This window comes from Actinia tenebrosa, unplaced genomic scaffold (genome assembly GCF_029948245.1).
Source record: "Actinia tenebrosa isolate PJP-AT-01 unplaced genomic scaffold, QUT_ActTen_1.0 PGA_scaffold5__44_contigs__length_20552954, whole genome shotgun sequence".
In the NCBI taxonomy this organism is placed as follows: domain Eukaryota; kingdom Metazoa; phylum Cnidaria; class Anthozoa; order Actiniaria; family Actiniidae; genus Actinia; species Actinia tenebrosa.
This window is the reverse complement of record NW_028292582.1, coordinates 18,823,929-18,843,042: the sequence shown is the minus strand read 5'-3', so window position 1 is coordinate 18,843,042 and position 19,114 is coordinate 18,823,929. Positions and strand designations below refer to the sequence as shown.

The 19,114-nt window shown below is 38.7% G+C and overlaps 2 protein-coding genes across 5 annotated transcripts; both read right to left on the bottom strand.

Moving 5' to 3' along the window:
• Positions 1-623: 623 nt before the first annotated feature.
• Positions 624-9,922, bottom strand: LOC116303606 (uncharacterized). Of its 3 annotated transcripts, none has more exons than XM_089037690.1 (8): positions 9,834-9,922; positions 8,777-8,881; positions 6,408-6,515; positions 5,519-5,539; positions 3,648-3,687; positions 3,002-3,134; positions 2,144-2,287; positions 624-1,294 (listed from the first exon to the last, which is right to left on the bottom strand). In XM_089037690.1, exons 2-8 carry the CDS (start codon positions 8,859-8,861, stop codon positions 908-910), a joined length of 918 nt encoding a protein of 305 aa, XP_088893816.1. In that variant the 5' UTR covers positions 8,862-8,881; positions 9,834-9,922; the 3' UTR covers positions 624-907. The 3 variants fall into 3 exon arrangements, with proteins under 3 accessions (XP_088893816.1, XP_088893817.1, XP_088893815.1); XM_089037691.1 differs by lacking the exon at positions 5,519-5,539 and adding an exon at positions 5,260-5,280; XM_089037689.1 differs by lacking the exon at positions 5,519-5,539 and having other exon boundaries at positions 6,354-6,515.
• Positions 9,923-17,095: 7,173 nt separating this feature from the next.
• On the bottom strand, positions 17,096-19,091 carry LOC148906804 (uncharacterized). 2 transcript variants are annotated; one of them, XR_016121285.1, is made up of 5 exons: positions 18,420-19,091; positions 18,007-18,080; positions 17,829-17,903; positions 17,390-17,499; positions 17,096-17,303 (listed from the first exon to the last, which is right to left on the bottom strand). XR_016121285.1 is itself a non-coding variant. In XM_089037692.1 (4 exons), the coding sequence occupies exons 1-3, from the start codon at positions 18,798-18,800 to the stop codon at positions 17,873-17,875; spliced, it is 486 nt and encodes a 161-aa protein (XP_088893818.1). In that variant the 5' UTR covers positions 18,801-19,091; the 3' UTR covers positions 17,096-17,499; positions 17,829-17,872. The 2 variants fall into 2 exon arrangements, 1 of the variants encoding a protein (XP_088893818.1); XM_089037692.1 differs by having other exon boundaries at positions 17,096-17,499.
• Between the last annotated feature and the right edge of the window lie 23 nt (positions 19,092-19,114).

Here is a 19,114-nt window from a genome sequence, read left to right as displayed (position 1 = left end):
TGGATCTTGTATTTTTTTAATGTCATGTATATATGGTGATATGTCCTACATATTGCTTACACGGGGATGTTCAGCTGGACAGGGTACGTTGATCAAGGTCATCGGTCTTGGATAGGTTAAAATTTTTGAACATTTTGACTTTTTATCGAAACTGATTTGTTTTCATCGCCAAAGCTTTTTAGCGAGTAACTGCCGGCGTTTGGTTAGAGTGATACACTCGAACCGTAAACAACCTTGTCGATGTATATGGTTTCAACAACAAGAGAGCATTATATATAAAGCAAAGTTCAACTCGTCGGTAGTATAGCGACTGATGGGAGAATGAATGCACGTGATGAAGCAATATATGCACATGATAATGGGGCAATAAATGCACCGCGTGATAGGACTATAAACGCACGTGATGGGGCAATAAATGCACGTGATGGGGCAATAAACGCACGTGATGGAGCAATAAACGCACGTGATGGAGCAATAAACGCACGTGATGGGGCAATAAACGCACGTGATGGAGCAATAAACGCACGTGATGGAGCAATAAACGCATGCACGTGATGGGGCAATAAATGCAGGTGATGAGGCAATAAATCCACGTAATATGAGAATTACAAGAAACATATGGGTTTTCCATGCAATTATTCTTTAATTAGCTGCTCTTAGACACACTTAACATTTTATGAGGAGAGTTCGGTCGTTTGGGTTTCCTGTGTTGGGGAAAGACATGATTTGATAACTGGGGATATCCTTGTGTCATGAATTAATTAACGAACTTCGTTATTTGGGTTTCTTGTCTATAACGTAATAGATTTCAATCTGTGTTCGGGATGGTTTACGACGGGTAAAAATCTCTACTTTGGGTAGCCTGTGTGTCCAAGTTAAAAACACAACTAATAATCTTTAATGATAATTACTGAACAAAGACATATCCGATAGCCTTGAGATGTCTGGTTCCTCTGTCGCCGTTGAAAATGCACTCATTCCCGCAGGAATTGGAGTTCATTTGAGCAGAGGCTGGGTACGACGTTCCGAACCCAATGAACGAATCACAGGAGCGGCAAACTGGCCTATCAGCATCGTTGGCGATCAACCCAATCCTGGCTTTAGCGGCAGGCGGATTCTCAGCCTGAGCGTTGAATCCTTCTCTGTTGCAGTAAGGTTGGAGGGATGAGTTGGGGATGAGCGATCGCCAGACGTTACGACCAACCCTGGTTGCTCTGTAGCGGCCGTCAGCGATGAGCGAGTGTAAGGAACTTGCTGGGTAGTGGAGCTTGATCCATCGGGTTCCACCACCACTCTTTGCAGGTTAAATAAAGAAATTCAAAATTTCAAAACATTCTATTCTATACATCAACCCTCATTTTTCAAATGACTTTACGCTTTACTGTTTTAATTATTGCTCTAAATATCGGCAAATTCAATAGACCATTTCACAGATCCCGCGGCCAGCGTGTAATATATTCTTTAGAAATTGCCTACAACCTGTGAAATTTTTAAGTGTTTCAATTGTTCGTTGATGTGTAAATTCCTTTCATTACTGCGGATTGTAGTCCAATTCTAAAGAATAATTACACGCTGACGAGGCTGAGGTTGAGTAACGGGATCCGTAAAATGGCCCATTTGGTTTTCCATGTGTTTCATATTGGATAACGTAAAGTTATAATAATAATAATAATAATAATAATAATAATAATAATAATAATAATAATAATAATAATAATAATAACAACTTTATTTAATGAGGGTGGCACTAAATAATGTGCTACACTAATAAACTTGTGGCCCTCAATATAAAACTACTAATATTTACAAATTTAAAAATATAAAATATATGTAATAACAACTATCAACACGAACTTATTAGAAAATTGACTATATTTAAGAAGACACCCTAACAGCTGTGCTTTCTATTAACTTATAATATTTGCTTCCCCGCATCCCATAATTTATTACTTAAAACAATAGCATTACAATAGTAAAACGGTATTATGATGGTATGCCGAATCGTAAACGTCGCACTTTTTAACTAACACAAGTCATTTGTTCATAAAGTCGTCACGTAACGTGGGGAGAGAAAGGTTGCGTGACGACCCTAACAGAGTCTGCGTAGAAAACTAAAGTAATGAATGAATATAGCGTGACTGACCTTCATTCCCAAACAAATGCTAGTAAAAGGTGTTCCCCAGTACGTTGGTAGCTTTGTCTCTACATTATTCAGTCCAGATGCTCCTCCTCCAATGTTATATGCTGCCTTGTTTCGCCAGTACGCTGAATTCCAGTGGAAAGTATTCTGGAATAAAGCGTACCTATTTATTCACCTGGGTGAGAGAGGAATCTACTGGTACCCATTTATCCTAATGGGTGGGAGAGGAATCTTCTGGTACCCATTTATCCTCCTGGGTGGGAGAGGAATCTTCTGGTACTCATTTATCCTCCTGGGTGGGAGAGGAACCTTCTGGTACCCATTCATCCTCCTGGGTGAGAGAGGAATCTTCTGGTACCCATTTATCCTCCTGGGTGGGAGAGGAATCTTCTGGTACTCATTTATCCTCCTGGGTGGGAGAGGAACCTTCTGGTACCTATTCATCCTCCTGGGTGGGAGAGGAATCTTCTGGTACCCATTCATCCTCCTGGGTGGGAGAGGAATCTTCTGGTACCCATTCATCCTCCTGGGTGGGAGAGGAATCTTCTGGTACCCATTCATCCTCCTTGGTGGGAGAGGAATCTTCTGGTACCCATTCATCCTCCTGGGTGGGAGAGGAATCTTCTGGTACCCATTTATCCACCTGGGTGGGGATAGTAATCTTCTGGTACCCATTTATCCGCCTGGCTGGGGAGAGAAAACTTCTGGTTCCCATTCATCCACCTGGGTGGGGAGAGAAAACTTCTGGTTCCCATTTATCCACCTGGGTGGGAGACAGGAGTGTGCTAGTTCCCATTTATCCCTCCGGATGGGAAGAGACAGTGTGAAAGTACAAGAGCATAATGTTGAACATGTTAGTACCCTATGTCCATTGATCTTCATCACCATGGTCCACGGCCCGCTACCACAGCCTGAAAGACTTCCCATATGGCAGTAAGCCTGGAACTTTTGGCCTCCGACGGTCAGATAATACGCCTTGTTCGCTGTCAACCAACTGTCATCAACAACGAAATACCGAGAGCGTTAATCTAGGAGTTGCGAGGGTAATGTAGTGGTAAAACGTTCGCCTAGCTCTTAGAGTCAAGTCATTAAACCCGTGAAATGGATATTAGACTAAAACACTTTAGTAGACCCTAACTCCATTGTTTTCTTTTGTGTCTATTTGACTATTACACTTTGACTAGTAATTTTTATTTCACGGGTTAAATGCCTTCACTCTACCATCGTGAGTATTAATCAGTATTAATATTGAATACTAAAAGAAAGTATAAGGTCAACTATGTATGTTGAACACTAAAACACAGGGTTATTATTGACTTATGTTGATTATCTTAATTATTCTGTTTCTCTGGGACAAAAAGAGCAATTAATACCAGACTACTATATGGAAATATTGATTCGAATTAAATTCCCTTAGCCTCGGTGAAGTAACAGTGAGCTACGGCTTACATTAGTACTATTTGTCAGTACAGTCATATTTTTCGGGTTTAATTTGTTCACTTCTTACCTTGCGGACGCCTTAAGAGCCTTGCACGATGGTAAATTGTCTATAATTAAAAGTTAGACAATGGTCAATTGTAGGCACGGAACCAAAGTAAGATGTAATACTACATTACATGGTGCCGGAATCCAGGTTTACAGTACATTCTCTTCTCACGTCACGCCCTTCAAGTTTTGAAAGTTTTATGCGCAAGTTTTTTAAGTGGTCATAATACACGATATATGAATAATACTAAATAAAATTTATATTTATATATCTATTTTTATTATGAATTAAAATAAGTTTGAGAAGCCAGATAAAAACCTGGTGTGGGTAGTGGGTGGTATTTAATGTCCTCTCGTTTTACCTTGTACTTTGGGTGGTGGTGTGGGTAGTGGTTGGTATTTAATGACATCTCGTTTTACCTTGTACTTTGGGTGGTGGTGTGGGTAGTGGGTGGTTTTAATTGTCCTCTTGTTTTACCTGGTACTTTTGGCGGTGGTCTTGGTAGTGGGTGGTATTTAATGACCTCTTGTTTTACCTGGTACTTTGGGTGGTGGTGTGGGTAGTGGGTGATGTATAGTGTCCTCTTGTTTTACCTGGTACTTTTGGCGGTGGTCTTGGTAGTGGGTGGTATTTAATGTCCTCTCGTTTTACCTGGTACTTTGGGTGGTGGTGTGGGTAGTGGGTGATGTATAGTGTCCTCTTGTTTTACCTGGTACTTTGGGTGTTGGTGTGGGTAGTGGGTGGGGTTTAGTGTCCTCTTGTTTTACCTGGTACTTTGGGTGGTGGTGTGGGTAGTGGGTGGTGTTTAGTGTCCTCTTGTTTTACCTGGTACTTTGGGTGGTGGTGTTGGTAGTGGGTGGTATTTAATGACCTCTTGTTTTACCTGGTACTTTGGGTGGTGGTGTGGGTAGTGGGTGATGTATAGTGTCCTCTTGTTTTACCTGGTACTTTGGGTGTTGGTGTGGGTAGTGGGTGGGGTTTAGTGTCCTCTTGTTTTACCTGGTACTTTGGGTGGGGGTGTGGGTAGTGGGTGGTGTTTAGTGTCCTCTTGTTTTACCTGATACTTTGGGTGGCTGTGTTGGTGGTGGCTGTGTTGGCGGTGGTGTTGGTAGTGGGTGGTATTTAATGACCTCTTGTTTTACCTGGTACTTTGGGTGGTGGTGTGGGTAGTGGGTGATGTATAGTGTCCTCTCGTTTTACCTGGTACTTTGGGTGGTGGTGTGGGTAGTGGGTGATGTATAGTGTCCTCTTGTTTTACCTGGTACTTTGGGTGTTGGTGTGGGTAGTGGGTGGGGTTTAGTGTCCTCTTGTTTTACCTGGTACTTTGGGTGGTGGTGTGGGTAGTGGGTGATGTTTAGTGTCCTCTTGTTTTACCTGGTACTTTGGGTGGCTGTGTTGGTGGTGGCTGTGTTGGCGGTGGTGTTGGTAGTGGGTGGTATTTAATGACCTCTTGTTTTACCTGGTACTTTGGGTGGTGGTGTGGGTAGTGGGTGATGTATAGTGTCCTCTTGTTTTACCTGGTACTTTGGGTGTTGGTGTGGGTAGTGGGTGGGGTTTAGTGTCCTCTTGTTTTACCTGGTACTTTGGGTGGTGGTGTGGGTAGTGGGTGGTGTTTAGTGTCCTCTTGTTTTACCTGGTACTTTGGGTGGCTGTGTTGGTGGTGGCTGTGTTGGCGGTGGTGTTGGTAGTGGGTGGTATTTAATGACCTCTTGTTTTACCTGGTACTTTGGGTGGTGGTGTGGGTAGTGGGTGATGTATAGTGTCCTCTTGTTTTACCTGGTACTTTGGGTGTTGGTGTGGGTAGTGGGTGGGGTTTGGTGTCCTCTTGTTTTACCTGGTACTTTGGGTGGTGGTGTGGGTAGTGGGTGATGTTTAGTGTCCTCTTGTTTTACCTGGTACTTTGGGTGGCTGTGTTGGTGGTGGCTGTGTTGGCGGTGGTGTTGGTAGTGGGTGGTATTTAATGACCTCTTGTTTTACCTGGTACTTTGGGTGGTGGTGTGGGTAGTGGGTAATGTATAGTGTCCTCTTGTTTTACCTGGTACTTTGGGTGTTGGTGTGGGTAGTGGGTGGGGTTTAGTGTCCTCTTGTTTTACCTGGTACTTTGGGTGGTGGTGTGGGTAGTGGGTGGTGTTTAGTGTCCTCTTGTTTTACCTGGTACTTTGGGTGGCTGTGTTGGTGGTGGCTGTGTTGGCGGTGGTGTTGGTAGTGGGTGGTATTTAATGACCTCTTGTTTTACCTGGTACTTTGGGTGTTGGTGTGGGTAGTGGGTGATGTATAGTGTCCTCTTGTTTTACCTGGTACTTTGGGTGTTGGTGTTGGTAGTGGGTGGGGTTTAGTGTCCTCTTGTTTTACCTGGTACTTTGGGTGGTGGTGTGGGTAGTGGGTGGGGTTTAGTGTCCTCTTGTTTTACCTGGTACTTTGGGTGGCTGTGTTGGTGGTGGCTGTGTTGGCGGTGGTGTTGGTAGTGGGTGGTATTTAATGACCTCTTGTTTTACCTGGTACTTTGGGTGTTGGTGTGGGTAGTGGGTGATGTATAGTGTCCTCTCGTTTTACCTGGTACTTTGGGTGGTGGTGTGGGTAGTGGGTGATGTATAGTGTCCTCTTGTTTTACCTGGTACTTTGGGTGTTGGTGTGGGTAGTGGGTGGGGTTTAGTGTCCTCTTGTTTTACCTGGTACTTTGGGTGGTGGTGTGGGTAGTGGGTGATGTTTAGTGTCCTCTTGTTTTACCTGGTACTTTGGGTGGCTGTGTTGGTGGTGGCTGTGTTGGTGGTGGTGGCTGTGGTCGGTGTTTGCAGCATTCAGACAACTCTTCTACTTTATTTGAAAGCTCTTCATATTTGTTTTCCAGCTTGCAAAGTTTGCTCATAATATCGCTCATTTCCATATAGTCTGAAAGGAAACAAGATGTAGTTGTGTGATTCTTGCTTCACTCATGTTTTTTTCCTTATATCTCTACTTTATTACAATTCATTGATGAATATTGTTACATCCCCCCTCCCCCTCCCCCCTTGGAATTCAGTCGTCAGTGCTGGTTGGCTTTTTCCCTTTTCATTTTAGACCACGTGTTATTCCTTGAGAATAAGATTCTTCGTTTGAGTGGTATCCATATTCATGTATCTTCTGATGCGCATGCGCAACCGTTAAACAAAGAAGTGATAATCTAGGGAATGACACGTGATCTAAAACGAGAAAACATTAATTGCTCCAAGACGCATCAAGGCAAGAGATTTACTGATGCTCGTGCGTCGTGGACTCATAGCTGTGGGTCGTTGAACCAGAAATTCTCATTCCTATTAGCAAAAGAAGATTGAAACCCTTTAGTTATAATCGACTTAGAGTAGCGGCTATGAAAACCAGTAATACTCACCTCAAAACGTATGTGCGAAAGATAGAAAAAGAAATAATACTCAATAAAATGACACGTAGTCTTAAAAGGGAAACATTTTGTTACGAGTAACAATAGGTTTAGCAATTCCTTCGGCATTATCTTAGGATTTAGAGTATTATTTTAATGATTTATTTTGCGCACGCATATCCAGGGACTATTAGATGTAATAGATAGTAATAATAACTTTAAGCAATTATCTAACTTTGGTTAAAAATACGAAGGGTTTAGATGTAATGATATCGATAAAGGAATTTTGAAATTTAAGATCTAGGACTACTGAATTTATTAGATGATCCGCCAAAAAGCATGTTTTTATCATTATCGCTAAATTTTTGATGGAAACTGGAAATATTTTAAACGGTTTACTAATAAAGCATGTTTTAAAGCCCCAAGTATAAGGTGCAAATGAGCAGCTTTCATCGGCATCGACCTCAATAAGATGCAAATTTAATGAGATCATTAGTTTTAAAAGATGAAACCAGAGATATGGCTGATCGGTTAGTGGAAGTTTCTCTTGGTGTTGTAGGTGATTTAATTTATCATCAAAAAGGCTTCTTCGTGCTATGCTTAGTCCAGACGATGTACCCTTTCCTTTGCCGCTCAGCCCAAAAACAAAAGCGGAGCGTCAGAGGAGAGGGTACAGCGTCTGGACTATGCTATACTAGGCTGTAGATGGTGTTTTGGAACATCTCACCATTTCATTTGGTTGGTTTAGTACTAGTTAACTTTGGGTAGTGTTAAGCTGTGTTACTTTTCATTTTAGACCACGTGTCAGTCTCTTGAACACGTTTCTTTCGTCCATATTAATATTCATGTATCTTCGAAGACTCATGTGTTACTAGAAAATGACGCTTGGTATGAAATGAGGAAGAACTCAACAGTAAAGGACTCAACGAACCCAACCAAACCAACATGTTTTGAATTAAGTAACTAATCTATATAAATTTGCATGTGCAAATATTATTGTATTTGCCACGAGGTACGCGCTTGTTTTTGGGCGAGGATTTAGTAATATCAAAGGCGAGGATCGATAAATAATAGATTATTTTCAAAACTTTTGCGAAGTATTTATTAGACATTTTGAAAGTTGATGCAAATCCAAGCACGACTATATGTCCACTTAAATGTATTCAGTATAATAACAAAGACAATTCTTTCTTAAGAGGGCGTATAATTATTTAAATTATTATGCAGCCTTGGGAGGTCTTTGTGTCCTATTAGATGCCGCATAGACTTTACCAATTATATTCGCCTCCCTCGTAAAAAAAAAAAAAACTCCCGAGGAAGAAAAGAGAGGTCTACTTGGGGTAAGCCTTGTCTAGATTCTTGATTTTTTCCTTCTTTGTCATCACTCTTGATTGTAAGCTGCACGGGTGCTAATAGCGCCTTAATATGCAGCCCGTAAAGTCCTCCACTGCATTGTAAAGCGCATTGAGACATTGTGAAATGCGCTATAGAAGAACCCCATTATTATTTGTCGCTTTGAAGCTTACTTTAAAATCATAAATAGACCTTATTTATAATTTTTCGTTGTGGTCAAGGAATGTTTCCCATTTCAGAGCTTGTGTCATTCTCTTGAGAATAAGATTCTTCGTTTGAGCTGTAGTATCCAAATTCTTGGGTCTTCTCGTGTGCAACCGTTAAACAAATAAAGGATATTCTAGGGATGGAAAGACACGTGATTTGAAACAGGAAAACATTGCACCACAGCGAAATATTATCAGCATATCTTTTGACTAAAGAGTAAAGTTGTATTTCTTACCGTTTGCGCCAAATTTGCATTCTTCACTATTGACCCAACAAGGGCTGAAAACCAATGCCAAACCAAGAAGAATGGCAAACATCATAGTGTCAATGTACTCAAAACCTGAAAGACATTTATCGAACCAAGAACGATAATAGATTCCAGTACTATTTCGATCATTTTTGAAACGAAAAGGTTATCATTTTTATGCCCGGCACGTCCATATGTATCTAGCCTGTGTGCAGACCGAATTTAACGTTTCGTCCTAACAGGCCTATTTCAGTACAAAAATTTTGCGACTTTAAGTGCAATTCCAGCTTCTGCACACCGATGCCCGGCAACGAAGTTAAAAGAGCTGATGCGAGAACGTACAAAACTAAGAGTCTTCTTCGACAAAACACTACCTAAACAGCGCGTTATTAGAAACTACTAAATAAATTTATAAAACAAACTTCAAGACAAATGAAGAAAAGGAAGAAAGGAAGGAAGAAAGAAAGAATAATGAAAGAATAAAAGAAAAATATACGAAAAATTCAACAACATTCCCATCATCATTGCACACGCACCAGGATATCAGGGTCTTTAAGGTGCTAATCTAGGATACTAGCAATTGAAATATGACTGAAAACGAAACAAAACGCCTTCGAGGAATTCTTACGTGTGTGCTCTGCTAGCAGGGAAAATGATAACAAGAGGGATAACGAGAACAAGAAGAAGAAGGTGAACAACGAGAAGAAGTACATAAAGAAGAAGACTAAGAAGATAAGGAAAGAAGGAGAAGAAACAAAAAGAACACTGAAGGACAAGAGTAAGACGAATGAAGAAGAAGAAGAAGAAAAAAAGAAAAAACAAAACAAAACAAAACAAAACAAAAAGAGAAAACAAAAAAGAAAAAGAAGTCTTTTGAAACCTGAGTATAATAGATTTAGCTTCGTACTTATCAACGGTCATCTGACTTCTATCGCATTCGAATATCCGCTTTTTAATAGAAACAACAGTATATGATTTCTGATTTTTTAACTTAACAATTCGGCACTCGGTTTCAAAATCTTGCTCTAAAAGTGAAAATTCTTACCTTTTGGTGATCTTGATAAGCTGATAGTCTTCACTTCAACTAAAAAAGCTCGTCTAAACACTGAGCTAAAGGGTTCGCCTTATGAGTCCTGTGTCGACCAATCAAAAGAGGTTTTCATTTGACACATGAATGGCTTTCCTGCTGATCCAATCAAATTAAACGAAGGACGTATGCATTCTTTCCAATAAAGTTGCGAAAAAAAGCGAAAACAGCAATTGAGAATTATTTACACATTTGATTTGATAACTAAAAGAAAATTATACAATATATACATAATATATTATAAACTATATATTTTCACCCCTTCAAAGTGTTATCTGAGTGAATTAAAAGAAAATAAAGCAAAAAAAAAAAAAAAAAAAGTTTAGAAAAGACGTTCTTCACGCCACTTTTAACAGCGCAGCAAAACTGAGAGGTGGTCTTCAAATATAATTAAAAAAACAACAAAACAATAAGTTTAAAAACTTATTATTTTTTCTTTTTTTTCTTTTCCCACTTTGTTTACATATCTTAAATTAAATCATAGTATTATGAAATTAAAAATCAAATAATAACAAAATTGATACTGACCAACGTGTTAGGGACTAAAAACAAAACATATAATAAAAACTAGTTACATAACGACATGAAAATATAATATTTTCAATTGTTATATACCAACTGTCAAAGTCCATTTTTCTCATACACTGATTGGTCGAGAGGGAATCACGTGGACGGGAACAAGCTGCGATGTTTCCCGGCAACGGCTTTCAGCGGGCAACAACTTGTTTTTCTAAGTTTAAAAAAATAGAATAAACAAAGAATAATTCAATAATTGCTTTGTAAATCTTTGACAGTTTGTATATAACAAAATACTTATTGAATGGAACTTCGGGAAAGCAGTGTGTTGTTACTCTCGGTCTCAGTCAATAAGTGTTAAATATCTTATTTATTTAAATATCGCCACTAACAGAATATAAATAAATAAATAAATATATTTTTAGATAAATATTTTATTTACCTAAATATTTAAATATCGCCACTAACAGAGCTTCTCCGATAAAAAACAAAAACAAATATTGTCACTAACAGAGCTTTTCCGATAAAAAAAACAAAAACAAATATTGTCACTAACAGAGCTTCTCCGATAAAAAAACAAAAACCAATTTTCAAACTAAGTTGAATTGAGAACCAGATTGAGGAATACATATATAGATTACTTCATGGTGGGGTTTATATTCATGAGTTGCTACACAGGGAGCCCAATTTAGATTAAAGCGAATAGTGAAAATAAATCGGAAAAATTAAATAATCGATTATTTTTTTAAATTCGAGGTCAAGATAATGTCCTCCGTAAAAAGAATGAGTAAAAAAATCGATAAAAAATGCACTAGAATATTTTTTTTAGCGCGCGCCTTTGTTTTCCGAAGTAATTGGTTTGTAGTGAGAAATCGTGGTTGTCGACACGAAAGTTATAACTATTTCGACAGCCACACACACCTAACGATTGAATTCTTTTTCAACATGTCCTAGTTATCACATTTATTGTATATTTAAACTTTATTTCAATTTGCTGTATTATTTTTGTAAGTAAATTTATGTTTGTGAATAATATAAAAAGTCTTAAGCCTAAAAGTCGGTTCTTAATAGGTTATTATAAGATTTGTACAAGCCAAAAACAATTCCTAATATGGTGTTTTTTTAATTTGAATTATTTTTTTTCATAAGTGCGCTATTGACCCCTGGAAGGCCTTTTTTCACGGACGTTATAAACATTATTAATATTCCCAGTGACCCTTAGAACATGTTCGTAAAAGTTTACTAAAGCCTAATACTTTTCACATAAGAACATGTGTCTCAGGCTGGAGTGGTTTTTGTAGATACGAGCGAAAAACGTCTGCGCATGCTCTGAATCCGTATGCAACAAAGTCAAAACGTCTTGATGCTATCGTAAAAATATGCAAATTTGACTTTCAAACTGACTGATAAATTGTACTTCACAAAATAACAAAACCATGCTTGAAACAGGCTAATTCTTTCATATTGAGTTTGTTAATACAGTATCTTGGTCTAACATAAGTATACTCGCGAATTTTTTTGGTATATACTTATAGTTTCAATAAAGTTAGTCACCAAAAACCTGGAAAGCTGTGATCGCTGAGAATCATGGGAAATATTTCATATTCAAGAAGTAAAGCTTTTGACACAAACTGCAGGAGTTGAGGATGCTCAGAGAAGGTGAACTCGTAACTGGTAGAAGATCGCAAATCCATCAACAGTTATCAAGCGGTTAAAACATGTAAAATGTATCTACCCATAATCCTTGTCGGTCTCAGCTTTGTAGCTTTTCTGCTGACTAACTTTATTGAAATAAGTGTATACTCGGAGAAAACAAACATTTATTTTCTCACTCAAACTCTTGTAAATTTTTAGATAACGTGCTGAAATGTACGCACGCGCAAACGTTTTTTTCTAGTGTCTGTATATTGGGCACTTTATTGGCTAAATGTCAGTCTGGTAGTATTTAATGACAACTCTTGGGACCTGCAATTCGGGAACTCGAGATCTCGGCAAATCGAGATCTGCAACTCAGGAACTTGAGATCTGCAACTCAGGATCTCGGGAACTCGAGATCTGCAACTCAGGAACTCAGGAACTCGAGATCTGCAACTCAGAATCTTGGGAACTCAAGATCTGCAACTCAGGATCTCGGGAACTCGAGATATGCAACTCAGGATCTTGGGAACTCAAGATCTGCAACTCAGGATCTCGGGTACTCGAGATATGCAACTCAGGATCTTGGGCTGAGAAAACGACCGCAATTTTGGAAATGGGTAACATACCTTATCTGGCGCTTCGTTGTCAAGCTTACGGTCGAGATCTTGCGCTATTTGTTCGTTAAAGAGTTAAAATGTGTGGTCAAAGACGAGCAAAAAACAATTAAAGACACCAACAAGTAAATATATGTTCGCTAATCCGCTTTGCAAAAGAGCCTATTATTCAAGAAAATAGACAGAACTGAATGGAGACCAGTTTAAAAACATTTCTGAACCAATTTGCATATGAAGATTTCCTAATTCGATCGAATTCATTTCTTAGGACTTCAGCAGTCAGACTTGTTGGGAACTGATCTTGTTACGAGTTGATCGCTACGTGAGACACAAGAAAGTCGTCTAGGTAAACAACTGAGTAATTTGCTTAAAGAAAAACCCAGTGATTTATAGACCCGAATAAAGACAAGGCGATTGATGTTTCCTAATGGAATTTGTAGCAAATCTTATTATTTTGGCGAGCAAATGATTATTTTCTGAGTGAACTACATGTATTTCTTTAATTTGTTTGGGCAATTTGACAAATAGTGTAACATGCGTAATACAATACTATTTAGCAGTGGAAATAATCGCAGTGGTTGCAACTCTTTTAGAACAAGACGCTCTAAGAAGGATACTGTGTTGCCCGGCGTGTAGAACAGCTTCGAAACGTCAGAGCTCTGTTATGTTAGTACAGCGTGCTGGATAAAATACGAAACAGCTGACGTGGGATACCCTACAAAGTAGAGGGTAAGGTGGGGTTAAAAGACATGCGTTACACAATATTGAACTTCTTAAGGACGTTCATGGCATTGTTCGCGCGCATCCCTTCTACGCATGAATTTAGAGAGCGCGCTCTCACCGTGAAGACATTCCAATGCTTTGATAAGCAAAGTCTCATAAAAATTAACGTCTGTAATCTCTTATAGCTCTAAAACCAAGTCGGGCATCACCCTTTCTTATTTCATTTTTTGAAAATACTTCGTAATACCTAAATTTAGAGAAAACATTTTACAAATCTGACGATTGATGGGATCAAATCGAAACAAGACCAAATTGAGTCAGCACTTAGTGAGTGTATTTCACTCAGAAAGTTTTTATTTACTCGCCGAAATAATACGAGAGTTTCTACAAATTCCTTTACATTATTCAGCACATCAAAGCTTCGAGTTTAGCTTTAGGTGCCTGAGGCATACCGATGACCAGTGTCTATATACAGGTGTCTATGTATACATATACAGAAGTGTCTATGTGTATATGGTGTATATGGTGTATATGTGTATATCGTAGGTCAGCCTGAGACTCACTGCAGACTATAGTGTATATGTACAAGGGTCTATGTGTACATATACAAAAGTGTCTATGTGTTTATAGTGTATATGTGTATATCGTAGGTGCCTGAGACACACGGATGACCAGTGTCTATATACAAGTGTCTATGTGTACATATACAGGCGTCTGTGTGTTTGTAGTGTATATGTGTATATCGTAGGTGCCTGAGACCTACTGATGACCAGTGTCTATATACAAGTGTATATGTGTACATATACACAAGTGTCTATGTGTATATGGTGTATATGTGTATATCATAGGTGCCTGAGACACACGGATGACCAGTGTCTATATACAAGTATATACGTGTACATATACAGAAGTGTCTATGTGTATATGTGTATACCGTAGGTGCCTGAGACACACTGATGACCAGTGTCTATATACAAGTGTCTATGTGTACATATACAGAAGTGTCTATGTGTATATGGTGTATATGTATATATCGTAGGTGCCTGAGACACACGGATGTCTGGATGACCAGTGTCTATACAGAACGGTGTCTATGTGTACATATACAAAAGTGACTATGTGTATATGGTGTATATGTGTATATCGTAAGTGCCTGAGACACACTGATGACCAGTGTCTATGCACAATTGTCTATGTGTACATATACAGAAGTGTCTATGTGTATATGGTGTATATGTGTATATCGTAGGTCAGCCTGGGACTCACTGTTGACTATAGTGTATATATACAAGTGTCTATGTGTATATAGTGTATATAGTGTATATCTACAAGTGTCTATGTGTACATATACAGGCGTCTGTGTGTTATAGTGTATATGTGTATATCGTAGGTGCATGAGACACACGGATGACCAGTGTCTATATACAAGTGTATATGTGTACATATACGCAAGTGTCTATGTGTATATGGTGTATATGGTGTATATGTGTATATCGTAGGTGCATGAGACACGCTGATGACCAGTGTCTAAACACAATTGTCTATGTGTACATATACACAAGTGTCTATGTGTATATGGTGTATAAATACATATATATACGTATATATATACAGATGTACATAGAGAGATCCAGGATAGGAATATACTGAGAAAGAGCTTTTGCTAGTTGAATAAAGTCTTAAAAAGATTCAATTTCCGTAGGGTTGGGCAAGGTTAAACTCTGCGTTTTCGTAACCTTTGGTGCAACAACTCACTCGATGAAAAAATGGATTTGTCATGTAGGCAAACATATAGACAAATATATGGGCAAATATCATATTTGACTAATAGTAGACAATATTTGCCCAATGACTGTATATGATATGTACCTACACATTTATCCCATGGGCACAGATGGCAAAGTCCGTATGGCCCAGTAAAATCCCAAACGGCAAATATATAGCAGATATCATATCATCCATACATTTACCCGGTAGTAAATGTGAATGCTCATTTGATATGTGCACGTATTTGCCCAGCCCGTATATGTGATTCATGCCTTACATATACCCTGTATTTTCCCAGGCCGTATATGTGATTAATGCCTTACATTTACCCTGTCTTTGCCCAGGCCGTATATGTGATTCATGCCTTACATATACCCTGTATTTTCCCAGGCCGTATATGTGATTTATGCCTTACATATACCCTGTCTTTGCCCAGGCCGTATATGTGATTCATGCCTTACATATACCCTGTCTTTGCCCAGGCCGTATATGTGATTTATGCCTTACATATACCCTGTCTTTGCCCAGGCCGTATATGTGATTTATGCCTTACATATACCCTGTCTTTGCCCAGGCCGTATATGTGATTTATGCCTTACATATACCCTGTCTTTGCCCAGGCCGTATATGTGATTTATGCCTTACATATACCCTGTGTTTCCCCAGGCCGTATATGTGATTTATGCCTTACATATACCCTGTATTTTCCCAGGCCGTATATGTGATTTATGCCTTACATATAACCTGTGTTTGCCCAGGCCGTATATGTGATTAATGCCTTACATATACCCTGTATTTTCCAAGGTCGTATATGTGATTTATGCCTTACATATAACCTGTGTTTGCCCAGGCCGTATATGTGATTAATGCCTTACATATACCCTGTATTTTTCCAGGCCGTATATGTGATTTATGCCTTACATATACCATGCGATATGCTCTGACCGTATATGTGATTAATGCCCCCTTAATGCCTTAGATGTACCAGCGCGTCTTAGCCATATTTGCTCAGTTGAATTATGCTCATCATATTTGCTCTAAATTTAACTATATTATCAGTCTTCAGCTATTGTCACTTATGGCAGGCCAAAAAAAATAGAAACGATATATGTCGTGACAACCACCTCATACTTTAAACATAGCTAACCTATACTAAGAAGCAGGAAAAAAGACATAAATCATACTGAAAAATTTTTATTGTGAATTTCCTTTTCTTGACGACTGATTAACTATGAACAATTTGTTAACTACAACTAATTGAAAATGTTAGTTCTGTAAATTAATTATAGGTGTTTGTTTCATCTTGTGACAGAATTTGTGAAAGGAGATCATAATATATTTAGTTGTCAATCGATCTGTGGCTTATGTACGATTCTTTTTATATATTCTGTAGTAGTACACTTCATTTATAACTGCAAAAACTTAATTAAGGACACCGAACGTGGTTGGGTTTCTACGAGTTTTATGAATTAAATCTTGTGTCACTGTTCCTCCGTTCCTTTGGCCTGATTCCTAGGGTTTTCCTTCTTCTTTCGATTATTTGAACATTATACTTGTTTACTTTAAGAAATCCAAAGGTCAATAGGCTTAGATAGCCGCTGCTATACCGTTTGACCTTTGCATTTCTTCAAGTAAACGAGTATAACGTTCAAGTAATCGAAAGAAGAACGAAAACCCTAGAAATCAGGCCAAAGGAACGGAGGAACAGTGACACAAGATTTAATTCATAAAACTCGTAGAAACCCCAACCACGTTCGGTGTCCCAGTGCCCTTGATTTGATAAAAACCTTTAGGCTCTCAATGCCCATTCGGGACCTCCAGATGGCCTTGGGCGTCTTGACGGCTCCCCGATTTTCCGCTTCAAAAGCATGGTGAGACTGCGCTCTGACAGCCTCCTTTTTGCCTTTCGGTCCATGCTTTCCAGGAACTGATTAGCTAGGGGGCTTCTCCATGGTAGAGGGTGTTTTATTAAAACTTTACTCTGCTTAGTAGGGCCCCCTTCGTTATCAGAGCCACTGTCCGCTGTATCGTCATCAGCCTGGTCATCCGCCTCTTACATCGACTCCTCTGATGACATATACTCCAGTTTCATAATTGCTTTGACTTTCTCTTTGTCCCCTGGTGATAGCGAGGTTGACAAGTCCGCTGCCTTGGATCTGGATTTTAGGAGCTAAAAGAAAAAAGAAAAAAAAAACACCGTCAGTCAAAGTTTCTTATTAAACAAAGTCATAATCGTTGCAAATTCAGTTTACTCACATTTTGTTTTCTTTGTGTTTTCCGCTGCATCTTTTGATGCCTTCCAAGGGCCCCTGAACGCTCTCTTTTGTTTCTCTTTCTTCTCGTCAGAAAGTGGCTTTTAAGGGCAGCTGAAATTATATCAAGTACCCATATATTAAAACTTGAGACAAAATTTGTTAGAAATTTTGGCATTTGGCCGACAATTATTCCTTTAGCATCCATTTGTTTTTGCTTTGTTTTGTTTTGTTTTGTTTTTTTTATTTATTTTTTATTTTTTTAATGTTATTTTATTTCAAACTGCTTCCCCTCCCTTCGGCATTTGAATATTTCTAAAAGGATTTCGTTACCCCCTCCCCCCCCGACCACCAACACCCTATGTCCTCACCCCTCCCCCCCGGGTTAACTTTGATAGGTGCATAAGGCCTTTCGCACTTCGTAATATAAAATACATAAATACCTTCTAACTCGACGGCAGAGACATCCTTATGAACATTCAGAACTCTATCCCTGTTCGTTGACGTCATCTCTGAAACTAATTAGGAAATGCCATATTTGAGTGGTAAGTGGAAACTTAATATGGAAAGAAACTATGGATGATTCAGACAAGATCATTTTTATTAAATTTTCATACTTACGCTTTAGTAAAATCCCATATAAGAGGGTTTTCTTCCCTGTCCCGTAATTTCTTTGCTACCAAGCGTACTTCAGACTGTAATAACATAATATAATTCATTAAAATCATAAGACATAGTAATAATGTTTTCATTATTTTTATGGCTGTGATTGTATAATATTGGGGAAAAAATCGAAATCAAATCAATTCCTTTACAAAAAAGGAAATTATCATTATCATTCAGTGTCTTGTTATTGGAAATCAATAGTAAAGTTTGGTAGCATTAACCACTACCATGGCGGGTTTCCCGCCAATTTTAGCATTGCATAAATTATACCGCTGCATAATTATACCAACTACTCTTCGCGCCAAGAATTCCCAGTAAAATTATCAATAGAAATAGCTTGCTTTTTTAAATATTGCCACTTTACTTACTGCAACAGCCTTTGAGACAGTAATCTTGGTCTTGCTGTTGTCCTTGTTCTGCTGGCTTTCTTTTAAGGCCGCTAGTATTTGGCGGTTTTGTTCTTGCAGTTCTTTAAACTGTTTCACAATCGTTTCGAAATTTGAAGAAATTTCTTCTTTTTCGCTGTCGGGGTCAACGTTCTCATTCTCGCTTGTTGCTTGCAATAAGCGATTTCTGTGTTCTCTTAGCACATCCTCGTTACCACCAGGGACAGAGGGAATAAGTATATTAAGCCTTTGAGAATTGGCGCCATTTTCAGTATGTCTACTCGTACTGCTTGTACTGGTAGTTGCAGTAACAGAATGGATTGGCATTGGGCGTCCTGGTAAAGGTGTAGATGTTCTTCCCATTTTTTGATCGCGACGAATGAACGCAATTTATAAGCAAAGATATAGAATGTGCGGGAAACTAGATGACCGACAGAGTTTGTTACCTGTTTGTGACCAAAAGGCGAATGAACGAATAAGCACATCCACCGAACAAATCTACCCCCTATCTATCACGGCGTATCACGTGACTTGTGATGACATATACGTTCATATAATGAAGTCTAATAATAAAAAAAGGAATAACTGTCTTATAAAAATGCTGAAGTTGTATCCAGGATTCATGTTAAGTAATATATCTATTATCTTAAAGCTCTTTGCTCCATTTTTATAAAGTT

Bases quoted from the DNA above. Each gene is read 5' to 3' on its own strand.
- LOC116303606 (XM_089037689.1), bottom strand. From the start codon at position 8,861: ATGATGTTTGCCATTCTTCTTGGTTTGGCATTGGTTTTCAGCCCTTGT. The intron at 6,516-8,776 runs GTAAGAAATACA...GTTTCCTTTCAG, and splicing joins ATGCAAATTTGGCGCAAACG to ACTATATGGAAATGAGCGAT. The intron at 1,295-2,143 runs GTCAGTCACGCT...TAACCTGCAAAG, and splicing joins GCATTTGTTTGGGAATGAAG to AGTGGTGGTGGAACCCGATG.
- LOC148906804 (XM_089037692.1), bottom strand. From the start codon at position 18,800: ATGGGAAGAACATCTACACCTTTACCAGGACGCCCAATGCCAATCCAT. The intron at 18,081-18,419 runs GTAAGTAAAGTG...ATGTTATTACAG, and splicing joins CTGTCTCAAAGGCTGTTGCA to TCTGAAGTACGCTTGGTAGC. The intron at 17,904-18,006 runs GTAAGTATGAAA...TTTCCTAATTAG, and splicing joins ATATGGGATTTTACTAAAGC to TTTCAGAGATGACGTCAACG.